The sequence below is a fragment of the Diabrotica undecimpunctata genome, chromosome 8 (assembly GCF_040954645.1).
Source record: "Diabrotica undecimpunctata isolate CICGRU chromosome 8, icDiaUnde3, whole genome shotgun sequence".
In the NCBI taxonomy this organism is placed as follows: domain Eukaryota; kingdom Metazoa; phylum Arthropoda; class Insecta; order Coleoptera; family Chrysomelidae; genus Diabrotica; species Diabrotica undecimpunctata.
The window spans coordinates 117,076,373-117,102,121 of record NC_092810.1 but is presented as its reverse complement, the minus strand read 5'-3'; the positions used below and the strand labels follow the sequence as shown (position 1 = coordinate 117,102,121).

At 33.1% G+C, this 25,749-nt stretch overlaps 1 protein-coding gene across 1 annotated transcript in view; it reads left to right on the top strand.

Annotated features, from left to right (window-relative positions):
* Positions 1-25,385, top strand: part of Wdfy2 (WD repeat and FYVE domain containing 2) — a 56,836-nt gene extending 31,451 nt beyond the window's left edge. Inside the window, exons 2-5 of the mRNA XM_072540820.1 lie at positions 9,201-9,548; positions 16,045-16,291; positions 19,593-19,924; positions 25,038-25,385. Of these exons, the coding sequence (XP_072396921.1) occupies positions 9,201-9,548; positions 16,045-16,291; positions 19,593-19,924; positions 25,038-25,173 (1,063 nt within the window). The 3' untranslated portion in view covers positions 25,174-25,385. The remainder of the gene's footprint in view (positions 1-9,200; positions 9,549-16,044; positions 16,292-19,592; positions 19,925-25,037) is intronic.
* The last annotated feature ends 364 nt before the right edge of the window (positions 25,386-25,749 follow it).

Sequence of the window (25,749 nt, the reverse complement as noted above, 5' to 3'; positions counted from 1 at the left end):
CTATTGTTCTGCTTTTTATATATTCTTGTTATTTTTTGGAAACATCGCTTAGCCGAAGGAACCTGGTTATGAACTTATTGGCAACACCTTGTATTTGTGGTGGCTGCTGATATAAAACAGCGTTTATCTATCTGTCCTATTTAAAGTATATTGAAAATGATAAAATTATATAATTTTACGTTGACATATTAAGTAATACAATTTTACTCAGACATGCTTAATAAAAGAAATTTTAAGAACACAACTTGCAGAAGACTCATGCTTTGAATCAGATTTTGGATCAGCTCTGCGGAATATTGTTCTATTCCTTCACCACTATGTGGCGAAGCTCCCTAGAATTTTTGTGGGCTGACACATGTCTCTAAACTGGAGTGGGCTCGACTGCAAGTAGACCAAACATATCGCGTTGTTTGAACCTCTAAACTTATCTTTTTTTTTTAATGGAACGCGCTGTATATTTTTACATGGACTCTTCTCGATATTCTCGTTTTTTCAATATAAGGTTTAGCAGTGTTATACGAGGTAATTTAAAGGGGAATTACTTTTTTTATTAATTTCGTAACAAAATTGACACCCTGTAGAATGTTAAAGATTTGATATAAAAAAATATGTTTTATGTTCAAAATAGTTTTATTGTAGTCTATTTTTGTCTAAAATTATTAACATGGCGAAATATTTAATTTTGGTATACAGGGTGGGTCGAAACTAGGAATGAGTATTTTCTTCTTAAATAAAATATCTTGTATTTAAGTATTGTAATGAAATGGTATTTTATGATACTTTATAATTTGTTAAGCATTCCCTATACACAACTACTTTAATTTATGAGTTATTCATGATTGTTGGTGCCAAACATTAATTGCAACAAAAATTAGGTGAAATTTTATCAGGTTGGCCGTGAAAAAATACATAATAATGTAGACTGATCCCTCATTTGTTAATATTTAATAAATTTAAGTGTAAAACAAAATATTTACTTAACAAAAATTAAACAATACTCGTTGAATTTATAATAAATGTTCAAAATGGCCTTCATCGACGCCAATAAATAGAAATTATGTCTATTTACAATACCATTCTGGTGAAAAGCAGCTTTATCTCCAAATAAAACGTATTCCAAGAAATATGCATCATTCTGAATTCTACTCTTTTATTATAGCATTAAGCTCTTGGTTCAACTGTACGTGACATGAATGCATCTTGTTCTTTTTTAAAATTCTTTCTACACTACGATCACTAATTTTAAAAGCATGTGCAATTTTCCGTTGTACTAATATGCGGATTCTCAGTGATATTAAGGATTACATAATTTAATTCATTTTCTTCATTTACAATAATTTTTGTTCAATTACATTTTTCGTAATTTAATCGTCCAGTCCATTAAAACTATTCTAGTAAACTTTGATGAGCTCTTCTATCTAGGCTAGAAGATGTGTTAAATTCCTTTAAAAAATAAGCCTAGTGGAATAGTAAAAATGATTAAAAATCTTCTTCTTCTTCTAATGGCGCTACAACCCTTTGTGAGTCGTGGCCTGCTTAACAATGTTCTTCCATTCTGCCCTGTCGGATACTTTCCTTCGCCACTGCCTGATGTTCATGGTTTTAAGATCCCTCTCTGCGTCGTCTATCCATCTTTTACGAGGCCTTCCTCTTGTTCTGTTTCTTTGGGGTTTCCATCTCTGGACTACTTTTACAGCTCGATTATCTGGCATTCTTTCTAGGTGACCAAGTCAGTTTAGTCTTTGTGACTTTACAAATCTTACAATATTTGCGCTCTGCATTAGTTCATCCAGCTCGTGGTTCATTTTAATTCTCCACGAACCATGCATTGGGTTGGTCCAAATATCTTCCTTAGTATTTTGCGCTCAAATATTCTCAGTTGATTTTCATCAGTGGTTGAGAGGGTCCACGTTTCACATCCATATGTGACCACTGGTCTAATTACTGTTTTGTAGATTCTAAGCTTAGACTCACGATTCAGTAACTTACTATGCATAAAAGCTCTTATTACCGCTAAGAATCCGTGCTTGTATTTCTTGACTGATGTTGTTGTTGTCATTTATTATTGAGCATAGGAAAGGAAAAGTGGAGGCATATTTGTAGGTATGGTTGTCTACCTTCAGATTCTCATGTTCATTCAATTTTGTACACTCCATACATTTTGTTTTGCTTTCATTTATATATATATATATATATATATATATATATATATATATATATATATATATATATATATATATATATATATATATATATATATATATATATAGTAAACTCTTAAATATTGGGGAAATCTGCAAGAAATACTCTAATGTGTATCAATTGTTTCGCCGAACGTTTTCGCCAAAGAGAATTAATTTGGCTTCTTCAGGGCTGAAAGAGAATAAATTATAATTAGCTACCATATATTATCTATTAAAACATTATTGATCTTACCGTAACTTAGAATTGTAGAGTTAGAATATTAAAAAACTTTAATATGTATTCTAACTCTACAATTCTAAGTTACGGTAAGATCAATAATGTTTTAATAGATAATATATGGTAGCTAATTATAATTTATTCTCTTTCAGCCCTGAAGAAGCCAAATTAATTCTCTTTGGCGAAAACGTTCGGCGAAACAATTGATACACATTAGAGTATTTCTTGCAGATTTCCCCAATATTTAAGAGTTTACTATTTAACTAATCTGCAAAGATTAAATTTCTTTTCTTTTCTATATATATATATATATAATATATATATATATATATATATATATATATATATATATATATATATATATATAGACCAAACGTAGCAGCTTCTCGTTTCATTTCTATAACTTTTTCGCTTAATACCCTTTTGTTGCGGCTTATTATGGCAACATCATCCGCATATGCGCATATTTGCATTGATCTTCTATTAATACTATATGTATTATATGTATATTCATATACTATATGTACATTAAAAATTTGATCATAATCAGAATTTGATACCACATTGAAAAGCAAATCTTTAATACTTACAATATCTTGTTCAACAAAAAATAAATTAGATCTATGAAATGGTAGCCTTTCGCGGTTCATGGACAAACTGGCTCTATGTACAATATTTTCCAACTTTCTGTTTAAATATGCTGGACGTAACTTCAAGCCCTTTGGTATTAGGTTATTGTCTCTACATCTTCGTAAAAATTTGATTGAATTTTGACAATGTGCCAGTTTCTTTTAAAGAATTTATAAGCTCCAAAAATTTTGAATAACGCTGGGCCCATAACGGTTTCTTAATATTGTTCTGAAGCTATTTTCTTGCGGCATTTTAAAGTAATTACTATTTAAATGGGAATAAGCCACAATTAAAGGTTAAAGTAAGTTTATTGACGTTTCAATTTTTTTCTTTGGAAATCGTTCTCAAAATACGATGAGAATGTTTTGTAATATAATAGTATTTTGAGAACGACTTCCGAAGTGGAAATTGAAACGTTAATAAACTTACTTTAACCCTTAACTAGTCGCTACATGGTCAAAAAGACCGCACGTATTAAAAATTGCTAATATTTAGGAAAAAAAATTACATTTGGCAATCACGGCCTTCAGTAGCTTACTCATTCGATACAAGGAGCCTCAGTACTAAATCAGAGTAGCGGACGGTAGGTTTGTTGATTAGGAGTTACAGCGGAAAGGTCATAATTTCCGCGCGCGTCTAGTCAGCTAAAAAGTTTTTATAAATCGTTTTATTGTGTATCTTATCACCTTAAGGTATGTATAAACGCTAGTTTTTTTAAATAATATACTATTATACTTTTGTCTTATTAATTAGTAACCTTTTGAATATACCTCTCTTTCTTTTACTATGTAATTAGTCATCAAATTTTAAATTACTTTGCAGCAAATTACTATTACGATATTTCATAATTTTCTTTGTTTTATTATTGAGAGTCAAATATTAATTTTTTTAAATTTTAAGCTATCGCAAACTTTTTGAAGGAGACTTCAAGCCCTCATGGAAGAAGAACCGCTTGATATAAAATATGACGACGACGATGACGAGAATGAAGTAAATCCGGAAGTTATTGGTGAGAAGCTATTTTCTTGTGGCATTTTAAATTAATTACTATTTAACTGGGAATAAGCCACAATTAAAGGTTAAAATACGTTTATTGACGTTTCAATTTCCACTTCGGAAATCGTTCTCAAAATACAAACATTAGTAAATTAAACAAATTTTGTTTTTGTTACTTAGTGAAAAAATTCTTCTATTAATTTAATTTTATCTGACTCATCTATATTGACAATTCAGACATACATTATACATTTTAAAGTAGACGACTTTAAAATGATATTGCCAATATTGTTGAGTTGCGTTCCTGGGACGACTTTACTTATAAGATAGTTCATTCGATTACATGAAATCAACTTTAACTTGAGAATATCCGTCAGAAAAGATCATAACATGTAATTCGTCTTTAAAAAGACAAATACATGCCATGATGACAGTAAAATTCTCCTGTTAGTGATTCCATAGTAAATTATGAGGGAAAAACCAGGAAAAAAATCTCATAATACTATCCCGACATGGTAAGTATTTGATCTTGCATTTATTTTACCTTCAATAATCGGAATTTGGTATTTATTGAAGGTAAAATAAATGCAAGATCAAATACTTACCATGTCGGGATAGTATTATGAGGTTTTTTTCCTGGTTTTTCCCTCATAATTTACTATGGAATCACTAACAGGAGAATTTTACTGTCATCATGGCATGTATTTGTCTTTTTAAAGACGAATTACATGTTATGATCTTTTCTGACGGATATTCTCAAGTTAAAGTTGATTTCATGTAATCGAATGAGCTATCTTATAAGTAAAGTCGTCCCAGGAACGCAACTCAACAATATTGGCAATATCATTTTAAAGTCGTCTACTTTAAAATGTATAATGTATGTCTGAATTGTCAATATAGATGAGTCAGATAAAATTAAATTAATAGAAGAATTTTTTCACTAAGTAACAAAAACAAAATTTGTTTAATTTACTAATGTTTGTATTTTGAGAACGATTTCCGAAGTGGAAATTGAAACGTCAATAAACGTATTTTAACCTTTAATTGTGGCTTATTCCCAGTTAAATAGTAATTAATTTATTGATGAGAGGTAGGAAGATTCGGAAAGCAAACAAGAACAGGATTTAGAGGAAATAGGAGAAGTTTTACTGAATAATGTACAAGAAGAAAGTGTCTTTAGGGGAAAAGATGGTAAAGTGTGGAGAAAGCATCAAAGAAAAAACAAAAGGGTGCGTATGAGCAAGCCTAATTTAGTAAAACAATCACCTGGGCCTAATAGATTTACGAAAAAGTTGAAAAACAGTTATAAAATATTTAGTTATTTCATTGATGAGGACATGATTCACATAATTGTAGAATCCACTAATAAATACATTGAAAGTATAGCAAGCAATTTCTCTAGGGAGAGGGATGCAAAGCTTACAAACCCATCTGAAATTTATATTTGGCAGGGACATATAAAGCTCATCACCTGAATATAGAACATATCTGGCAAACTAATGGCCAAGGTATCGAAATATTTAGACTAGTTATGTCCTTATCCCGATTTCGGTTTCTTCTAAGATGCATTAGATTTGATGATAAGGTCGATCGTGAAGAACGTAGGAGACTGGATAAGATGGCTGCCATCCGAGTATTTTTTGACAAATTCGTAGAAAAGTGAATATCAGGATATAACTCTTCGCAAAATTTAACATGTGACGTCGTTGATCAGCTATGCTCCTCTTATGATGTTTCGCCAAAAACAAGACGTTGGCCCATGGTAATTTTTAACACCATACTAAATATCGCAGGCATTAATTCTCTAGTGATTCATACAAGTAACAACCTTGCTGATAATAAAATGCTTAGAAGAAAATTTTTGAAGCATTTAGCATTTTCTCTTATGGATGAACATTTACGGTTCCGAGCAATAGTAGACAATTTAAATAGAGATCTGAAGTTACGTATTAAGGTCATATATAATATTCCGAACACAGACGGCACTCCAACGAATGAAGGAGTACATGGTAGATGCTACTTTTGCGACCGTAAAAAGAACCGGAAAACGACTGTTTCCTGCTGTAAATGTAAAAAGTTTTTATGCAGATAACATACATGTGCATGTGTGTGTGTGAATAGTGCCAAACTGAACTTATTCGGATTAACTAAAAGTTTCCTTTTTTTATCGGAGTAAAAAATAGTTCTTTTAATGTTCTGTCCAGTGTTTTTAACATTAGTTTACTTTTTATATTATTTTCTAATATGTTACTCTACTTCTTAAACCTTAATAAAATCGTGTTTTACTTAAACTGGTTCCAAATACTTTTATTAACACAAACTAAGAAGTAAAAGACCAAACGGTCGTTTCGACCGTGCGCGACTATTAATTTTCAAAAATTCCTAGCGACTACTGAAGGGTTAACCTTTAATTGTGGCTTATTCCCATTTAAATAGTAATTACTTCGTTTTAAATATTACTTAGGCTCTAACAATAGAAAATCGCGCACCGTTTATTTATTGAACATATTTATAGATACTGACTTTATTTGCGACAAAACACAAAAATTGCATACGAAAGCTGCACTCTTCACGTTTAAAACGCATTTTGATTTTTGTCAATATAGCACTCTGATCAAAATCAATCGAATTTGTATACAAAGTGTGCGAGTTGATACAAATGTTCTTTAAAATTGATTTCGCGCGCGTAACTGACTTACAAAATCGCTGGTCGCTTCAAGCGACAGTTTCTGAGGAAACATTTCATTCTACACAAAAGTGCTAATTTACATTTTTGTTTAAAATTATTTCGGCTACATTTTTTATTTAAAATATTTTTTCTATAGTCGGTTCGCTATATTTACGCGGGTTTCGGATTAACAAAATTATGCTAATGACTCATTGATAACCAGTTGCAGTAAACGACTTCCCAGAAAATTAGGTAAAAACTGCATTAATGGTCATATTGTTCTGAAGCTATTTTCTTGTGGCATTTTAAATTAATTACTATTTAAATGGGAATAAGCCACAATTAAAGGTTAAAATACGTTTATTGACGTTTCAATTTCCACTTCGGAAATCGTTCTCAAAATACAAACATAATAATGTTTGTATTTTGAGAACGATTTCCGAACTGGAAATTGAAACGTCAATAAACGTATTTTAACCTTTAATTGTGGCTTATTCCCATTTAAATAGTAATTAATTAATGGTCATATTTTAAAATACATTAAAATAACATTAGGGTAGGTATAAATTTGTTACAATATTGCAGTTGAATTGATTCTTTGCCAGTGTTGACATTGTATGTTTGGTGGAAATATTTAAAAATGCATAGACGTGTGTTAGATGTAGATAGTCTAATTTGTAGTGTACATAAGTATTTTACGGATGAAAAAGAAAATGGCGGTCCTTTAAAATCGGTAATGTCTGTTCAACAACGCGTATGTGATGCTCTAGGAATTAGTGAAACCAAACTAAGATCAGTATTATAAAATCGCAATAATGAACGGCCGAAAGATCACCGAAAAACTCGCCTATCATTGAAAACGAAAGATATTCCAGATGGAAAAAAATTTGAAATTCGTGATACCATTTATCGAATGCGAGCCAACAAGGAACATGTGACCTTAAATACAATTCTCTCGGAATTAAAAGATAGAAAATTTAACGAAATTGGCAGAACAAGTCTATGGCGAGTGATACATAATTTGGGTTTCAAATTTCAAAAGGAGGATAACAGAAAAGCCCTTTGTGAAAGAAGTTCTGTTGTGCATAAAAGAATTAACTTTCTAAGAAAATATTCTAAATTAAAAGAAGAAAGGGCAAATTTTATATATTTAGACGAAACATGGATATTTTCTAGGGGTGCAACCAAGAGAATATGGCAAGATGATAACGTAAAGTCTATCAAACATACTGATGGAGAAGGGAAGCGACACATAATTTTACATGCAGGAGGGAAATCGGGTTTTATAGAAGGTGCTGATTTAATATTTTCATCTAAATCAAAATCAAGTGACTATCACGATAATATGAACACAGAAATGTTTGTAAAATGGTTACATGAAAAACTTCTACCAGGTTTAAGTGAGCCCAGCGTAATTATTTTAGACAATGCACCTTACCATTCTGAAGTATTAAACAAAAGTCCAACGAATTCTTGGACTGTTAATAAAATTAAAGAATGGTTGACAAAGAAACATATACCATTTACACAACATATTTTAAAATCAGAATTATTACGCTTGGCAAATATCCACGCAAAACCAAAAACCTTTGTTGTGGATCAGATTATTGAAAGTTACGGTCATCAAGTTTTACGTCTGCCACCGTATCATTGCCAGTTTAATCCCATCGAATATATATGGGGAATAGCAAAACAATATTATGACAACCATATTGGGCCTAACGGTTATAGCGACGACGCAGTTCGGGAAACTTGGCGAAAGGCACTTTCAATTGTAACTCCAGAAGTGTGGTGCAACTGTATATTCAAGTGCGAGAAACTAATAGAAGATTGGTGGACTCATGAAAATAAAATAAACGAAATAAGTCCAATCATAATAACAATTAATGGTGATGACAGTGATGATGATGACGATTATGATATTTTTGATGATAATGACTGATTTTCATTTTTGTTGGCAAGTTAAATTTTTTTATTTTTCAGTAGAAATTCTCTCCATGGAACAAATATACATAGACCATATTTTCTGTGTGAAGTGTAATATAAAATTATTGTTAGGTTTATATTAGCCACATTAGACTCCATTAATTCTCCTTATTATACTGTCAATTATATAAAAGATTTTCCATTATTATTTAATTAAAAAAAGTTATGGATTATTTTTCATTTCATTTGACCAGTTGATACTTCCCCAAAGAGCAGGTAATTAAAACTGGGTACTTACAATAAAATTTTTAATCCGAAACCCGCGTAAATATAGCGAACCGACTATACGGCTTACAGTACAGGTTCTTGGTAAATCGATGTTTTCCGTTTGCCCCCTCCTACGAGGGGGTAGGAGTGGTAAACTTTTTTGTGGTCCCAAAATTAACATTCTCAGCAAAATTCAGCTTGTTCGTATGATTTTTAGAAGTCAAGTCTCTGACGACTGGACTAATTTAATTAATTATCCATTTTTTGCTTACTTATATAAATTTTGTTTCAGAACTGTTCGAGTGTGGTTAAAACGAGATTCGGGTCAGTACTGGCCAAGTATTTGTCAATATATGCCTAGCGGGACCACATCTATTTATTACACAGTGGAAACCAGACAACTTTTTATCGGCCAAGAAAATGGAACAGTTTCAGAATTCACCCTCGCCTCGGATTTCAATAGGATGATGCCCGAAAAGGAATATTTAGCCCACCAAGCTCGAGTAACCGATATAATTTTTGCAATTAATTGTGAATGGGTACTGAGTGTTGGTAGGGATAAAGTGTTTTCGTTTAATTGTACACAGACTGGAAGAAATATCGGAACTTTTAATGCAGAAGCGTGGTGTACGGCATTACAGTATCCTTTTAACAATAAATATGTTAAATTTATGATAATTGCTACCTTTCATTCGTTGATTATAGTTGTGAGCGATGGGTATATTTCCCAATTCGATATGTATGGGCGGAATAATTAAGTGATGCGTGTGTAGAATATTGTAGACCTATAAAATCCTGATAAAAGGATTCGCTTTTATTTCCAGTCTCCATAAATTCAGTGTTTAAATAAAAACTCATTTTTTCATCGTATTTTAAAAACGATTTTCGGGATGGAAATCTAAATATGGAATATAATGAGGTATTTTTTTTATTAAAATTGTAGTTTATTTTCATAAAATATAGTAGTTAATGTAAAAATTCCACAAGCAAATAATTTCAAGAGACATGCCAGATCAAGAACTCAATATGCATAAGTTTGATCAATGCAACTAGAATATTTAGTACAGTCGACTCTCGATAACTCGAACTCGTGGGGATCAGAGAAATTTGTTCAACTTATCGAAAGTTCGAGTTTTCAAGTTATCAGATTTCTATTCGATTTATCAAGAGTAAGTAAAAATGAATACTTTAAAAACTGCTATAGGTATATTATATGGATGATCTCTCTCTCTTCTTCTCTCCCTCTCTCTCTCTCTTCTTCTCTTCCTCTCTCTCTCTCCCTCTCCCTCTCTCTCTCTCTCCCCCCCTCTCTCTACTCTCTCTCTATCTATCTCTTCTCTCTCTCTTCTCTTTCTTCTCTCTCTTCCTCTCGCTCTCTCTCTCTCTCTCTCTCTCCCCCTCCCTCTCACTCCTACCAGCCACTGTTACATCCATCTAAAGCCATCCTCATGACATGTTCACCATAAATGTTGAATAAGTCAGGTGACAACATGCATCCTTGTCTAACACCTCTCTCGGTCTTGAATTGGTTTGAGAACTTCTGAACTAGTCGTACTGTTGCTATATTGGACTGGTACAAATTTTTAGTTTTCCTCACAGAAACAACAGCACTAAAAATGCGAGTGGCACAAAGGCGTATGGAAAGATCAATTTTCGGCGTGACAAAAAAAGACAAAATAAGAATCAAGACTTAAGGAAAAGAACAGGTATCAGTGATGTCGTCGAACGTATAGCCAAGCTGAAATGGAATTGGACAGGTCACATAGCGAGACTGAAAGACACAAGATGGACCAGAAAATTAGTTGACTGGCAAGGTCAAGTTAGTCTCGTTGACCCACGAGAAGACAAACGCAGCAGAGGACGACCACCAACGCGCTGCGCTGGATGGACGACATTAGACGAATATCCAAGAAATGGCAACAAGAAGCACAGAACCGTGAAGAGTGGCGAAAAATGGGACAGACCTATCTCCAGCAGTGGACAGAAGAGGTTGCATGATGATGATGATGACAAATTTTTAATAATTGTCATCAGGTGCATTGGTGTGCACATTTCTATTAAAATGGACCACAGATTTATCCAGCTTACACAATCAAATGCCTTTTGGTAGTCAACGAAGCATATAATCATAGGTGCTTGAAATTCTCTAGACTCTACTTCTCTTACTTGCTCTTGGTCGCCATTTAACAATTCGCTTTGTCCAACGGTTGTCTTCCATTCTTCCTATGTGACCAGTTCCATTTTAACATGGTATGAATAACATACTTTTGAATTACATAGGTAATCATCGAAATATTTGTTGGAAGTAACCAGTTATTTAATAAAACAGCGGTATTATTTAACGAGCGATATGAAAACAGCAGAGTGCAACAATAGTATGTCCTGAAACTTATTGCTAAATTTTGCAAAAAAAATGGCCGGGTTACTGGTCTCTATACGAACCTTAAGTTGCTACCTAAGTTCCGTATAGAGATGACGTCTCCGGGCCAGTAACCCCAGTTGGGAGTTTTACATTGCCATGAAGTGAATCTATTTAAAACTAACATCCTATAAAATTATCAGCAACAATGTAATCTAAAACCAATTCCAATTTACTAACGTTTAATGGGTTTTCATCCGTGCATTTAGTGACTTTAAACATGTATACCTAGTAGCAGCACTGAAGATGGAATATTCATTCCAAAAACGTTCTATGATGTAGCCCGAAATGAATATACCTTTTATAAAGTATTTTTTAAATAACATTTTTTTATTTATGGTATACAGCCTTCTATAGGAAATTCACTTTCCTTATGGATTAAAAATAAGAATACTGTAATTGCGAAGCATAATCATATTATTGTATGTGGATGATTTGAAACCAATGGCTTCCACTCGAAACGCTTAGATCAAATGATATAGTACCTCGGAGTAAAGTAAGGACGGAAAATCGACTAAAAGCCAATAAAAACCGAATGAATTACTAATTTTACATGAATGAACAAGTACATCGATCATATCTTAATATTTAATTTTGGTGTTGAGTAGAGTAAAACAGATATGGAAAATATTCAGCAAAAGCTTTTCTCACAATATCACATAATATGAATGCAGTTCAATGTAAAACATTACCGCGGTACCTAAGAAGAATTTTCAGAAGCGGTGTAAGATATCTGTATTTCGGCATACACGCTCTTCCGGTAGGGACCCGATACACCAGAGTATTCTAGTCTACGTAGCAGATCGTTTAGATTTTATATATTAGAGAGACCTTTTGTTTTTTGATAGGGAAACACGAACCATGACTCCACTAGATCTCTCACAGTGAAGTGAAAACTATTTGTCATCATAGCCCGCTTAGCTATCAAATTGGCAAATAAATGCATACAAATCAACTATCTAAAACAGAAAAATTGCATATCTTGACAGAGAAACTTAAAACTTAAATACAAATGAAGTCACACATAAAAACTGATACGTATTATAATTAAGAATCTAAAGCATTATAGTATCAATTTATAATTAAATATTTTTGTCTTTTATCACCAAATAACCTGCCTTCTATCACTAAAAATGTATTTGGACAGATTGGACACTAAAAATCAGCAGAAAAAATGTTAACAAGATTAACCGAATCACTTAATTATAAATTCCTTTGTTCTAATCACTTAATTAAATCTGGTAAAATACTAAATTGAAGTTTTATGAACATAAGTTCTTTAACAATTTGTACGTTACTTAAAAGTTCTTGACTTTCAGTCATTTTGAATATCTAACACAACGTATTTTATAGCATCAAAATGATTTGCGTAGAAAATTGCTGCTTTAATCTATGTTCCCCATCTTGTATTTACGGGCTGTGGAGTCAAGCTTTCACCTGGTAATTTTTCTTTATATATTTGCACACGTAAAGGTGTTTTCAAAAATACTTTTTTAAGGTTAGAAATTAATTTGACTAAATCAAACGGGTGACGTACCATATTTGGATAAAATATTAAAAAAATTTTACCTTTTATTTCTTTTGCAAAAAAAGCAGAGAGTGTTTGCTGAATGAAACGGCTTACAGTCATTTTATTGGGTTTCTCAGTTGTTTTGAAGCTATTGAATAAGGTTTCCTTGGTTCATCCTCTTTTAAGGCGCCGATTATAAAATGCACCATATATAGCCCACATGCATCTGTACTTTCATCGACAATTACGCAAAAGTTGTTATCGCTTAAAAAAGCATTAATTTCCTCAATTACACCGTCATACCATGCATTCAAATTGCTTCCTTTTTAGTGTTGCCTCTTTAGGAATATTGAAGTTACAATGTTTTTGCAAAAATTGTCTAAAATGTGTATTTTGCAAGTTTTTTGAACGGAATGTTTGCTGCTAACAGAGCTTTACACAGATTTTGATTAAACAAACATTTGCATTTTTTTGAATTATTTTGATCTTAAGCATTTTGAGGAGATGTATGAATCGACTGCTGAAGGGGTCCTAATGCAATATTTTTTAAGTTCAACTTATGAGTCACAGTTTTTAAATGTTGGTCAACTTGAAACTTCTTCTTCTTCTTTTTATATAGACATAACCCTGTCTGTTTTTCAATGTGTCTCCAGTAAGTTGTTGTTCCATCGTTTTCGTGGTCTTCCTACTGATCGTCTTTCTATTGGGGAACCGTCTCTTGTCGTATTTACTACTCTATTTGTTGTCATTCGGCTTATATGATCGTTCCATTCTACTCTTCTATTTCTTACCCAGTTCTTGATGTTCTCCACCTTGCATATACGTCGTATATCTGTACTTTCAGCTCTGTCCCATAGTGTCTTACCATCAATTTTTCTGTGTTTTTATCTCTGCTGTTTCTAACATCCTTTTTGTCCTCTCTGTGTCAGGTCTTGTTTCTGCTGCGTATGTCATTGGTCTGATGACTGCTTTGTAAATTCTGATTTTCATTTCTTTCCTGATATTTTTATTTCTCCATATTGTTTCATTCTGGCAGCCTGCGGTTCTGCTTGCTCTATTCACTTGATCTTCCACTTCAGTTTCGAGCTTTCCGTAGCTAGATAATTAAATGCCTAGATATTTAAGCTCCATCACTTGTTCTATTATCTGACCTTCCAGCTCCAATTTACATCTTAGTAAATTTGCTGTTGTAACCATGCATTTTGTCTTTTTTGGGGAAATTAACATGTTAAATTTTCTGGCGGTTATATTAAATTGGTACAGCATACGATGTAAATCATCTTCACTTTAAGAGAGTAGTATTGCATCGTCTGCATAGTAGATAATTTTAAGTTGTTTTTCTCCCATTTGGTATCCTTTTTAGTCTTTACTTTTTTATTATTTCATCCATAATCAGGTTGAACAATAGAGGACTCAGGGAATCTCCCTGTCTTATCCCATTGCCAGCTTCAATAGGGTCGATTAGTTCTTCTTCTACTTTTACTTTTATTGTGTTGTTTTGGTAGATATTTTCGATCGTTTTGATTATTCCTAGAGGTATCTCCCTTGCGTAGAGTATGTGGATAAAGTCTTTTAATTTGACCCGGTCAAACGCTTTCTTAAGGTTCACGAAACATAGATATACCGGTTTGTTGTATTCTAATGATTTCTCTTGCACTTGCCTCTTTATAAATATAGCGTCGGTGCATGATCTTTCCGACCTAAAACCTTGTTGTTCTTCTGCTAGTGTTATAATTTCATTCATTTTATTTGTTATCACTTTGGTTGTTAATTTTAGTGTTATGTTTAATAAATTAATTCCTCTGTAATTTTCCGGGTCCGATTTGTCTCCCTTTTTGAAGATAGGTATTAGGATGCTTGATCTCCATTCTTGAGGAATTCGGTTTTGTTCTAATATTTTTTCTATTAGTTTTAATAGTTGTTTGGTCAGATATGGTCCTCCGTACTTTAGGAGTACGTTCGGTATTCTGTCCTCTCCTGGTGATTTTCTATTTTTTAATTTCCTTAATGCTTGACTTGAAACTTCTCACAGAAAATCTGTAGAAGGGAAAAAATGTTCAAGCACCAAAAAAAAAAAATAAATCTTCATACGACGAGCTAAAGAACAAAAGCGGAACTGTCTACAATTTGATGAATTTTTGTATTTTGATGCTTCTCTCAATGTCCGTCTTTTTATAAGTAACGGGATTTGTTCAATAAAAATACTCTTTTGTGAAAAATTTCTTTTGTGGGACACGATGCTTTTCTTTGTCAGTTCCTTATTTTAAGAAATTAAATGTACAAATAAATGTAACTTACGATTTTGAGACAGGCCTTGCAAAATACTTTGTCCCCACTTAGCTTTAACTCGGGAAAACACTTAATTCAAACACTAAACACGATACAATGTTTACTTTAAACAAATATTTGCTGGAAATTGACAAAATAATTAGACCCTTAAAAGCAGGTCGGTACCTACGACTTGCTACGCTAATAAAATAATCTTTTCCTTGGAAAACTCAATTATTAAAGTCCAGATAGATAATGAGCTAGTTCATATCCAAGTTATAAAATTACAAATAAGAGAGGCAAATTTTAAACTTTTATATAATTTATTTTTAAAATATGCAAAATAAATCGTGTTATCTTAAATATGAAATGTTTGCAATGGGCAAAAATATGTAAAATATGCACACCTATACGCACTTTGCATATATTCCGCTCTCTACAGATCACCTAGGACTTTTGATACCTTATGTATTTGGGATGTATGAATTTTTTCTTTAGAGAGAGAGTGAGATATATAATAGACCCAAATCAGAATAATAAGTAATAAATATTGTATAATATTCGTACTAGCAAACGTTACATGGAGAATATCCAACTGATGATTGATAACCGAACTATAAAAAAAATGAGTCGATTTCAGTATTTAAGGTGTTAATTAAACGTTAAGTGAAGCTGAATGAACAAATTAAACAAAGGGTTGAAATTATTAAAAGCTTCTTCAACCATCATTATTAGGTTCAAATTGTGTTGCAACAGATAATATTAATAAATATTTGGTTTTTACAGGAGTAACAGTAAAGTCTGTTTTGAGACAGTTTTGTTGCGCTTCTACTGATATCAGTTAAACAGGATGTTTTAAGTTGTATTTAATATTTGTTTTATTGATCTGGAGTCCTTTTAACTGGTTTTTCTATATATTTTCCTTAACTCAAATACTAGATTCGACGTCCAAACAAAACACGCATTTGTTGGCGACTACTCAGGACAAATAACTATGTTAAAACTAGATAATAACGGAGCCTCAGTGATCACAACGTTAAAAGGACATTCAGGTTCTATTCGGTCACTATCTTGGGACAGTGATAGGAATATGTTGTTTAGTGGATCTTTCGATCATACGGTGATTGTGTGGGATATTGGAGGTCAACAAGGCCATGCTTATGAATTACAGGGACATCATAATAAGGTAAGTTAATTTATGAATGGTGAAAACAGTTGTAATCGTAAGTGTAAAGTAAAAAACAAATAAGAAATTTCTGTTTTTTATTTTTTAAGTTTATGCCATTCACGTCTTCTTTTTCTTTGCTTGCTTTCTATTGCTATTTGTATTCCTTTTATAAGGCTGTGAAAATCAAAACTTTAAACCAGATAATTTTTTCTCTATTCGATTTTAAATGTTTTTCAAATTAGAAAATTATCTAAAATAAATGATCAGTATCGGGTATAATAAAAAGTATATTGTCCTACATCTATGAATATTGTTTTATAAATACGTATATCTTTAGCACACATATAATTTGCTAACCTAGACATCGTAAGAATCGAGCATGGGGCATCTTCACATATATGTCGTACAGTATTTTTTGATTTTGACATACATTTTAAAATATTTTTTATTTTCTAAAAAATAAGAAACTATTTCCAAGATAGACGGAACTGCAAAAAATCACAGAGAATAAGTAGTTTCTAGATTTCAAAGAGCTCGGTGGACCTTGTAGACCTTTACACACTGCCACTTAAAAGACCTTTTGTGTATTCCCCATTTCTATGTTTCAATCCAAAAGATCAAGACTTCTAAGAAATCCGTTGTTGATGTGATACTTTGTCAAATGCCTTTTCGAAATCAATAGAACATGCATACCTACACATCGCCCTCTATCACCACTCTCATCACCATCTCATCAATATCATCACTTTACACCTGGCTCTCTGTATCAGAACTTGCAAACTGAAAAGTGCTTCTCTCGTTTTGAGTCCTGCTCTAAATAAAAATTAAACTTCACTTAGGTGTTTTTCTAATTTGGTGTGTATGCGCGAGTAACTGATAGTAAGAAGCACTTCAAGTACGTGGCTCATCAAACTAATTAATCTATGTTCTTCACATTTCGGAATTTCCTATCTTTTACATTTTTGGGAAATGGAATGAATATTGATAGTAGCGATCAGTAGTCTTTTAGTAAGTGACTAGTCTCATATATGTTGTTGAATAGCTTTATAAGAGCTGTGATTTGGTGTGCCTCTAATGGCCTACCACAGGACAAATAATTCAATTCTTCTTTTTATATAGACATGACTCTGTCTGTTTTTCAATGTGCCTCCAGTAAGTTGTCGTTCCATCGTTTTCGTGGTCTTCCTACTGATCGTCTTCCTATTGGGGAACAGTCTCTTGCCGTCTTTACTACTCTATTTGTTGTCATTCGGCTTATATGATCGTTCCATTCTACTCTTCTATTTCTTACCCAGTTCTTGATGTTCTCCACCTTGCTTCTACGTCGTATATTTGTACTTCTAGCTCTGTCCCATAGTGTCTTACCATCAATTTTTCCAAGTGTTTTCATCTCTGCTGCTTCTAACATCCTTTTTGTCCTCTCTGTGTTAGGTCTTGTTTCTGCCGTGTATGTCATTATTGGTCTGATGACTGTTTTGCAAATTTGCTTTGTTTGCTCTAATCACTTGATCTTCCACTTCATTTTCGAGCTTTCCGTAGCTAGATACTGTGATGCCTGGATATTTAAACTCCATCACTTGTTCTATTATTTGACCTTCCAGCTCCAATTTACATTCTAGTAAATTTGCTGCTGTAACCATGCATTTTGTCTTTTTTGAGGAAATTAACATGTTAAATTTTCTGGCGGTTATATTAAATTGGTGCTCCATACAATCGTCTTCACTTTTAGTTCTTACTTTTTTTATTATTTCATCCATAATCAGGTTGAACATTAAGAAGTCAGGGAATCTCCCTGTCTTATCCCATTGCCAGCTTTAATAAGGTCGGTTAGTTCTTCTTCTACTTTTACTTTTATTGTGTTGTTTTGGTAGATATTTTCGATCGTTTTAATTATTATTAGAGATATCTCTCTTGCGGGCAGTAAGTGGATAACGTCTTTTATTTTTTTTAATTTCACCCGGTCAAATGTCTTCTTTAGGTCCAGGAAACAGATATATTGGTTTGTTGTATTCTAATGATTTCTTTTGCACCTGCCTCATTATAAGTATAGCGTCGGTGCATGATCTGCCCGGCCTAAAACCTTGTTGTTCTTCTGCAAGTGTTATAATTTCATTCAGTTTGTTTATTATCACTTTGGTTGTTAATTTTAGTGTTGTGTTTAATAAATTACTTCCTCTGTAATTTTCCGGGTCCGATTTGTCTCCCTTTTTGAAGAGAGGTATTAGGATGCTTGATCTACATTCTTGAGTAATTCTGTTTTGTTCTATTATTTTTTGGATTAGTTTTAATAGTTGTTTGGTCCTCCGTGCTTTAGGAGTTTGTTCGGTATTCTGTCCTCTCCTGGTGATTTTCTATTTTTTAATTTCCTTAATGTTTAATTCAATTCTAAATGAGCTAAAAATCAGCAAACGGCTATCCAGCAAAATCCATCTCCAACAATTAAAATACTTTGGACCTGTTATGAGAGCAGACACGGAGAACATGGAAAGACTTTATTTATTTATTATCCAAGGAAAGTTAGAAGGCCGAAGATCACGAGGAAGATCCCCAACAAGATGTTGTGCGTTTCATAAGCGCATGAGTATTGATACACTTTTTGTCGCCGCTCACACTTTGGGATGTTGACTACAGCATGCTGGACACGCCACTTTTACAATGTAGGTATCCCAACACCACGGCCTGACGTTCATATTCCAGGAATTTATCGCGTGGGTTAACAATTACTATATAAACTTTGATCAGATAAAAGGCATATATCGAGCACAGTTTAATTTAATCTTGCCCAAGTACTTTCGATCCCTAGATCATCTTCAGGGGCATTTCGTCAATTGCGGCCTATCCGACAAGAACAAAATGTCATAAACATATAAATGTACATCACACTACACTACAAAAGGACAAACAAACACTTTAAAATTATTTAAAAAAGGCTACATTATGTGCAGAAGCCGGAGACAGAATGATCATTCTGAACGATTACTCTGAATTAAATTTTTTGAAGCTCTACAGCCGAAGCTGTGGATAAAAAAGGTCGATTTTATGCACTAATTACTGCATTTTTGTATGTATGTATGTATGTAACTTTGAAGGTGTAAAAGATCCACATTTTGATTCATATTGTTGCGAAGCATAATGTACTGACAGTCTGCTGAATTCTTACAGACAACGAACTGAAATAATGACATTAAACGATCTCACCACTACTGCGATTCATTGAAGTCTAAATTGTAATGTGTATAGCCCGTTAATAAATCCTAAGTAAACACATTCTTTTTGCGTTTAGTGTCCACGCACATATTCAGACTTTCGTTTGTTTTAGGTTTCTAGTCTCTACTATTCAACGAGTACCAAACAATTAATTAGTGCCGGAGAAGATAACGTAATAGTGTTCTGGGATATGAACCAACCACGACAGGAAACTCCCGAGTGGGTGGAATCGGATCTGTGTCAACTTTGCGGTAGGCCTTTCTTCTGGAACCTTCGTGCCATGATGGACCAAAGACAATTAGGATTAAGGCAACACCATTGCCGCCATTGCGGCAAAGCCATATGCGAAAAATGCTCGACAGGAAGGTTAAACATTCCTTCCATGGGTTTCGAATTTGCCGTCAGAGTGTGTGAACCGTGTCATAATGCACTTAAAGATAAAGAGTAAGTATCTGTGTATACATGTTTATTCCGAAACGTTTCCGCGGCTAGTACAATTAAACCTAGAGCTAAGATTTATACTATTACAGGAATTAATATTAAACTCAACAGTCTTTCCGGTTGAACAGGGTCGATTATCATTGCGCCGAGCTTTCGACATCCTCTTCGATGTCTTCTTTAGGGCTTCCGAGGTCTCAGTCTCTCGAGCTCCAGACACTACTACACTGATCATTAACCAATGCCTTACTGGTGTTGGGAATAGAGGGCGGTTCATTTATACCTTCGATGGTGATCCGTGCAGTTGTGTCGGGCTTCGGAGGCTGAGACCTCGTGAGCCATGAAGAAAACATCGAAGAGGATGTGGAAAGCTCGATGCAATGATAATAGACGCGGTTCGACCTGGAAGACTGTTAAGTTTAATATTAATTCCTGTAATAGTATTAGTTTTGGCTCCAGGTTTATATATATATATATATATAAACTCCTGGACAAAATTAACGCACCACTCATATTTTTCTCAATAATCTTTATTTATATATAATTTACTGTACGACAAGTTGCCTAGTGACCTTGTTTGACAGTGACAGTTGTTATTAAAGCTAATAATAGTCTTGTTTTAACAATAATTTGTATTAAACTTCGTTTTAGACTAAAAGTGAGTCAAATTTTTCATAACGAGTGCCGATTAAAGCAAACTGCTTGTGAGAAACAAGCTTTTTATTGTGATATTTTTAATCACATGCATGATTAGAAGTTCATTTGCATAAAAATCAAATAAAAAAATGAACCTTCAAAGAAATTTGTCAATGGAGAAGGCAGTACGAGCATCGACTCTACTAAATAAAGGATATTCAATGCGATACGTTGCAGGTTTGTTAGGAAGACATCCAGCATCCAGTTCCAGCATCAGTCGCAAGGTGAGGCGATATAATGAAACAGGGTCGTACCATCGACGACCAGGGCAAGGGCGAAAGCGTTGCACTAATCAAATTGATGATCGTTTTTTGAGACAACGTGCTCTCAGAGATAGGAGAGTCACCAGCAATTTGCTAAAAACTGAACTAGCACATGCTCGAAATATCGCGACATCATCTCGAATAGTTAGAAGACGTTTACATGAAGCAGAATTAAGCAACAGGAAACCGGCCAAAAAACTCTTACTTACCAGAGAACGCAGGGTTTAGTGAATAGAATTTTGCAAGATTGCATCAAAATTGGACCATCGATAATTGGAAACGAGTTCTTTTCTCCGATGAGACTAGAGTAAGCCTAAAAGCTCCAGATGGTCGTAAGAGTGTCTGGCGAAGGCGAGGAAAAAGGTTTGCCAGCTACAATATCTCTCCTAAAGTACCTTTTGTTGGTGGCTCTAAAATGTTTTGGGGTTGGAATTTGTTTTGAAGCTCGTACGGAATTGGTCCCCATACATACGAGGTCTATGAATGCCTATTATTACTTAGACAACATTATTGTCGAACATGTAATGCCTTTTGCTCCGTTTCTTGGACCTAATTTTTTATTCATGCAAGCCAACGCTCGTCCTCATGTGGCTCGACAGGTTATTGGCTACCTAAATGATGTTGATATTTCATTATAAGAGTGACCACCTAACAGTCCGGACATGAATCCTATAGAGCATCTATGGGACTATCTCAAAAAAAAGATTCGAAGTCGTAGACGCCCTATTGCCAATCACAACCAACTCATTGAGGCCGTTATTGAAGAATGAAAGAATATTCCGCAAGCTTTTGTTGAAAATTTGATATCAAGCAAGACTCGATGCATAAATGCAGTCATACGAAGTAGAGGAGGGCCTACACGTTGACCCAGATGCATTTTATTGTGTTACTTTACTGATTTTTTTCTTTTTGCAATTTTGGGTTATGCTAGCTTATTTACGCATTTCTGGCAAAAACAAATTTTTAAAGAAACAATAATGCAAATTAAGGTCATGATAAAGTCATATTGGACTTATTTGTAGGTGTTTATTATTATTTCAATGTAACTTAGTTTTATTTTGTGTTCATATTGTAAATATTTATATTAATTAAAGTGGTGCGTTAATTTTGTCCAGGAGTTTATATATATATATATATATATATATATATATATATATATATATATATATATATATATATATATATATATATATATATATATATATATATATATATATAAGTATATATATATTTTTAAAATCATGGTCCATTTTAGGTTTAATTTTTTTGTGATACATGGTATACAGCCAGCTACAGGAATTTAGTTTTCTTGTGGACTATATTAATGTTTTTTGAGAAATGTCAACGTTTTACCTATATACAGGGTGTAAAAATAAAGTTGTGTTTTTTCATCTAATTTTGCAACACCCTGTGGAATGTATTAGAAACAAACGCTACATGTTATTAATATATTTTTTTTTTCGCATTGCAGATCTATTTCTAAGTAATTACTGTATTAATGTTTTCTGGGAAATGTCAACGTTTCACCCATATATGGGGTGTAAAAATAAATTTTATTTTTCATCTTATTTTGCAACACCCTGTTGAAAAGCTTCATTTTTTTTTTCAACATTTTCGTAAAAAAATCATCGATATCTTTATTATCAAAAAAGAAAAGTACGCTCAATGCATAACGTGATTTTATCGAACTGTAATACTCATTAATGGAAGCAGTTAATTGGCTATGAAATATCAAATAATTTGACGGGACAGTTTGAGAATGTCAATATTGTTTACATTTAAAAAATATTATTTTACTATTTTGCGTATGCTAGTTAGTTGACACGGACCGTATTTCAAGAAATCTGAGCCGAGATGAATGTGTTCAGACAATTACTTTAGCTGATGTAGGGTTAAGTTATCGTGAAATAGGCTTAATGTTAAGAGTATCTCATACTACAATATCACGAGTCATTCAACGTTTTCGAGAAACAAACGACCATACGAGATGGCGTGGACAAGGAAGAGGAAGACTTACTACACCACGACAAGATCAGTTTATCATGTTTCGTGCTATAAGAGAACGTTTTCTCACAATGAGACATTTACAAATACAAGTGGCAAATGTTCATAATATTCAAATTAGTAAAAACACTATTCGCTCCGTGCGTGACCATGGTAGGGGTACTTTGAAACGATGCCAGCGTGCGTAGCGGCGAAATATGACACAATTGGACCTACCTTTTTACGCATAAATTTTATCAAAAATGTGTGCAAATACGTATTGCGTATTTAATTGTGCTAATAATAGCATAAATAGTAAGTGTAGTTTTAATAGGTTCCCAAAGATTACATATAAATTAGAGAAAAGAAAAAGATGGATCCGTGCTATTAATATGAAAAAGTAAATATCACATAACTTCATTTTTATGCAATTGAAATAGGAAAAATTTAAATAATTTACCTTAAATGATATTTTATAAGGCTTCAAGCTAACTGCAGAGTGCCTGATGACTTTAGCTTTTATATCATAATTTTTACTATTACTGTTTTTAAATATATGCTCTTTCACGTGAAAAACTTGATTTGCCAGTACTAGATTTTTCCCTTTATTTTCCGTTTGTGGTTGAAAAGATATATTATGATGAATTTTGAGAAACCCAGTTTTTAATACTACATTTATTTTGTACATAAACTGAAAAAATATAATTAAAAAGTTAATTATTAATAATTGTCAATTTTGCATGAATTTAACAATGTCAAACATATGTCATATGTTTAACCTGAAAATTGGTAGGTCCAAAACTATATTCGCGATAAACCATACTGTGAATGTGGGCAAATGGATACACTAGAACACATATTTTGGGAATGCCCAATAAACAAAATAAAAGATTATGATGTCTATCAGGAGCTGATCAAAATTAATATTAAAACCCCAATTAACATGCCAATGCTTCTATGCGAGATTAACCCTAAAATTATCAAAATTCTTCTCAGATTCCTACAGATCAACCATATAAAATTATAACCTTAATAATAACCTATCCAATATTAACATTTAAACCAACTATAAGAAAATAGAAAACATAAATAAAATGTAGATATGTAGAAAAAATGTCTATATGTCACTGATAATTGATAATAGGGCATGAGATATATTCTCAGACTCACGACAGTGGCCCAAAAATTAACAAAACAAATGTACTGGCTGATTATTCAGAAGAATAAAAGCCAAAAAGAAGAAGAAGAAGAAGGTCCAAAACTGTCAGATGAAGGCGGTAGGTGTCGCGTCAGTCACGCACGGAGCGAATACAAAGGCGTCTCGCTGAACAATATCTGCGTATAATGATACCAGTCAGAGCACCAGCTTTAAACGTAAATCATCGTAGAAGTAGATTACAATTTGCCAGAGAGCACCTTGAATGGAATGTTAATGACTGGGAGCACGTGTTGTTTACTGATGAATCGAGGTACTGCCTATATAGCTCAGATAGACGTGTGAGAGTTATTCGACGCAGTATAATATACGACCTATTACTTTATTAATGGAGGATCTGTAATGGTTTGGGGAGGAATATCTGTTACAGCGCGAAAGAACCTTGTTGCTTGCCATCAGTTTCCTTTTGTTCAGATTTGGTTTTTTGTTTTTCGGGTTTTGAGGGTGAGTTTGCATGATCCCGCTCCATCCATTGTCGCTTTGTTTCAGAAGTTTTATTTTCGTGTCCCATTACAATTACAATGCGGTAGAGAAATTTGTCACCATTACTGTCATATCGGGTCAAGAAATCAAGAGTCATTGCCATCGGTTCTGTCTTTTGGATTTCTATCAGAACCTTTGTTACCCACCGAGCGCACATTTTTATATAGTCAAGGTGTTCAGTCAATATTTCATGTAAGAGGGATCGAGAAATTTGTGGAAAACTGTCATGCAATGTGGTTAAAGTGAATCACCGGTTTTTCTGAATTGTGTCATAATCTTTTTCCTCCATCACAAGGGATTGCATCACACTCCGATTTTCATTGTGCACCTTCATCTTCCTTGCTGGAACATAATGTACCATTTTCTTACCGAAGACTGAATAGATGGCAATTTAAAAGATAATTTATCGATTCTAGCTTTGCAGTCCATTTGTTTTTTTATATGTAATGATGTACTAATGCTTTTGTTTAATTTTTAGACGGCCATCTCTAGCAACCTTTCACGATGCTAAACATAGTGTAGTCGCAATGAGCCTTGACGAAACAAACAAAAGGCTGGTTACTGTCGGACAAGACCGTTTAATAAAAGTATGGGATATATCGGCATTGCTTTGAACTTTAATTTAATGATTAAGTAAATAATATATTAAAATGTGATTGAACAATTCTTCTTTTTGGTTAGATAACAAAAAATATCGCTATACTTTGTTAAAATCAAATGTTTACATTATTGTATAGGTTCTATAAAAAATTATATAAATGTATTATAATGATTATACTTTAGGTATTGTTTCTCATTTAATTCGTAATAAATTGTTTATGAGTACTATTATATACGACTGTGTTTTTCTCCATCTATTTCTTACTCCGCAATTATTTAACTGTCAATCTGCCGTATAGAAAGTCTAAAACAGGTTCTAAAATAGTCTAGTTTATCTCCTAGACTGTGTAGAACACAGTCTACTATGAGCAACCTCCAACAATTGCTTTTTTACTATATGATGCCTCAAAATACAAATCTTCCTCAAATAAAAATTTCTGAATTTGTAATTTGTTCCAAGTTATATTTGGAATATTTCTCATTAATCATGAATGGTATGATGCGGTGTCCATGACACACAGTATATTTAGGTAATTTCGGAAGAAGAGATTTTTCAAGCCATGATTAAAAAATTGAACTTTCCATATACT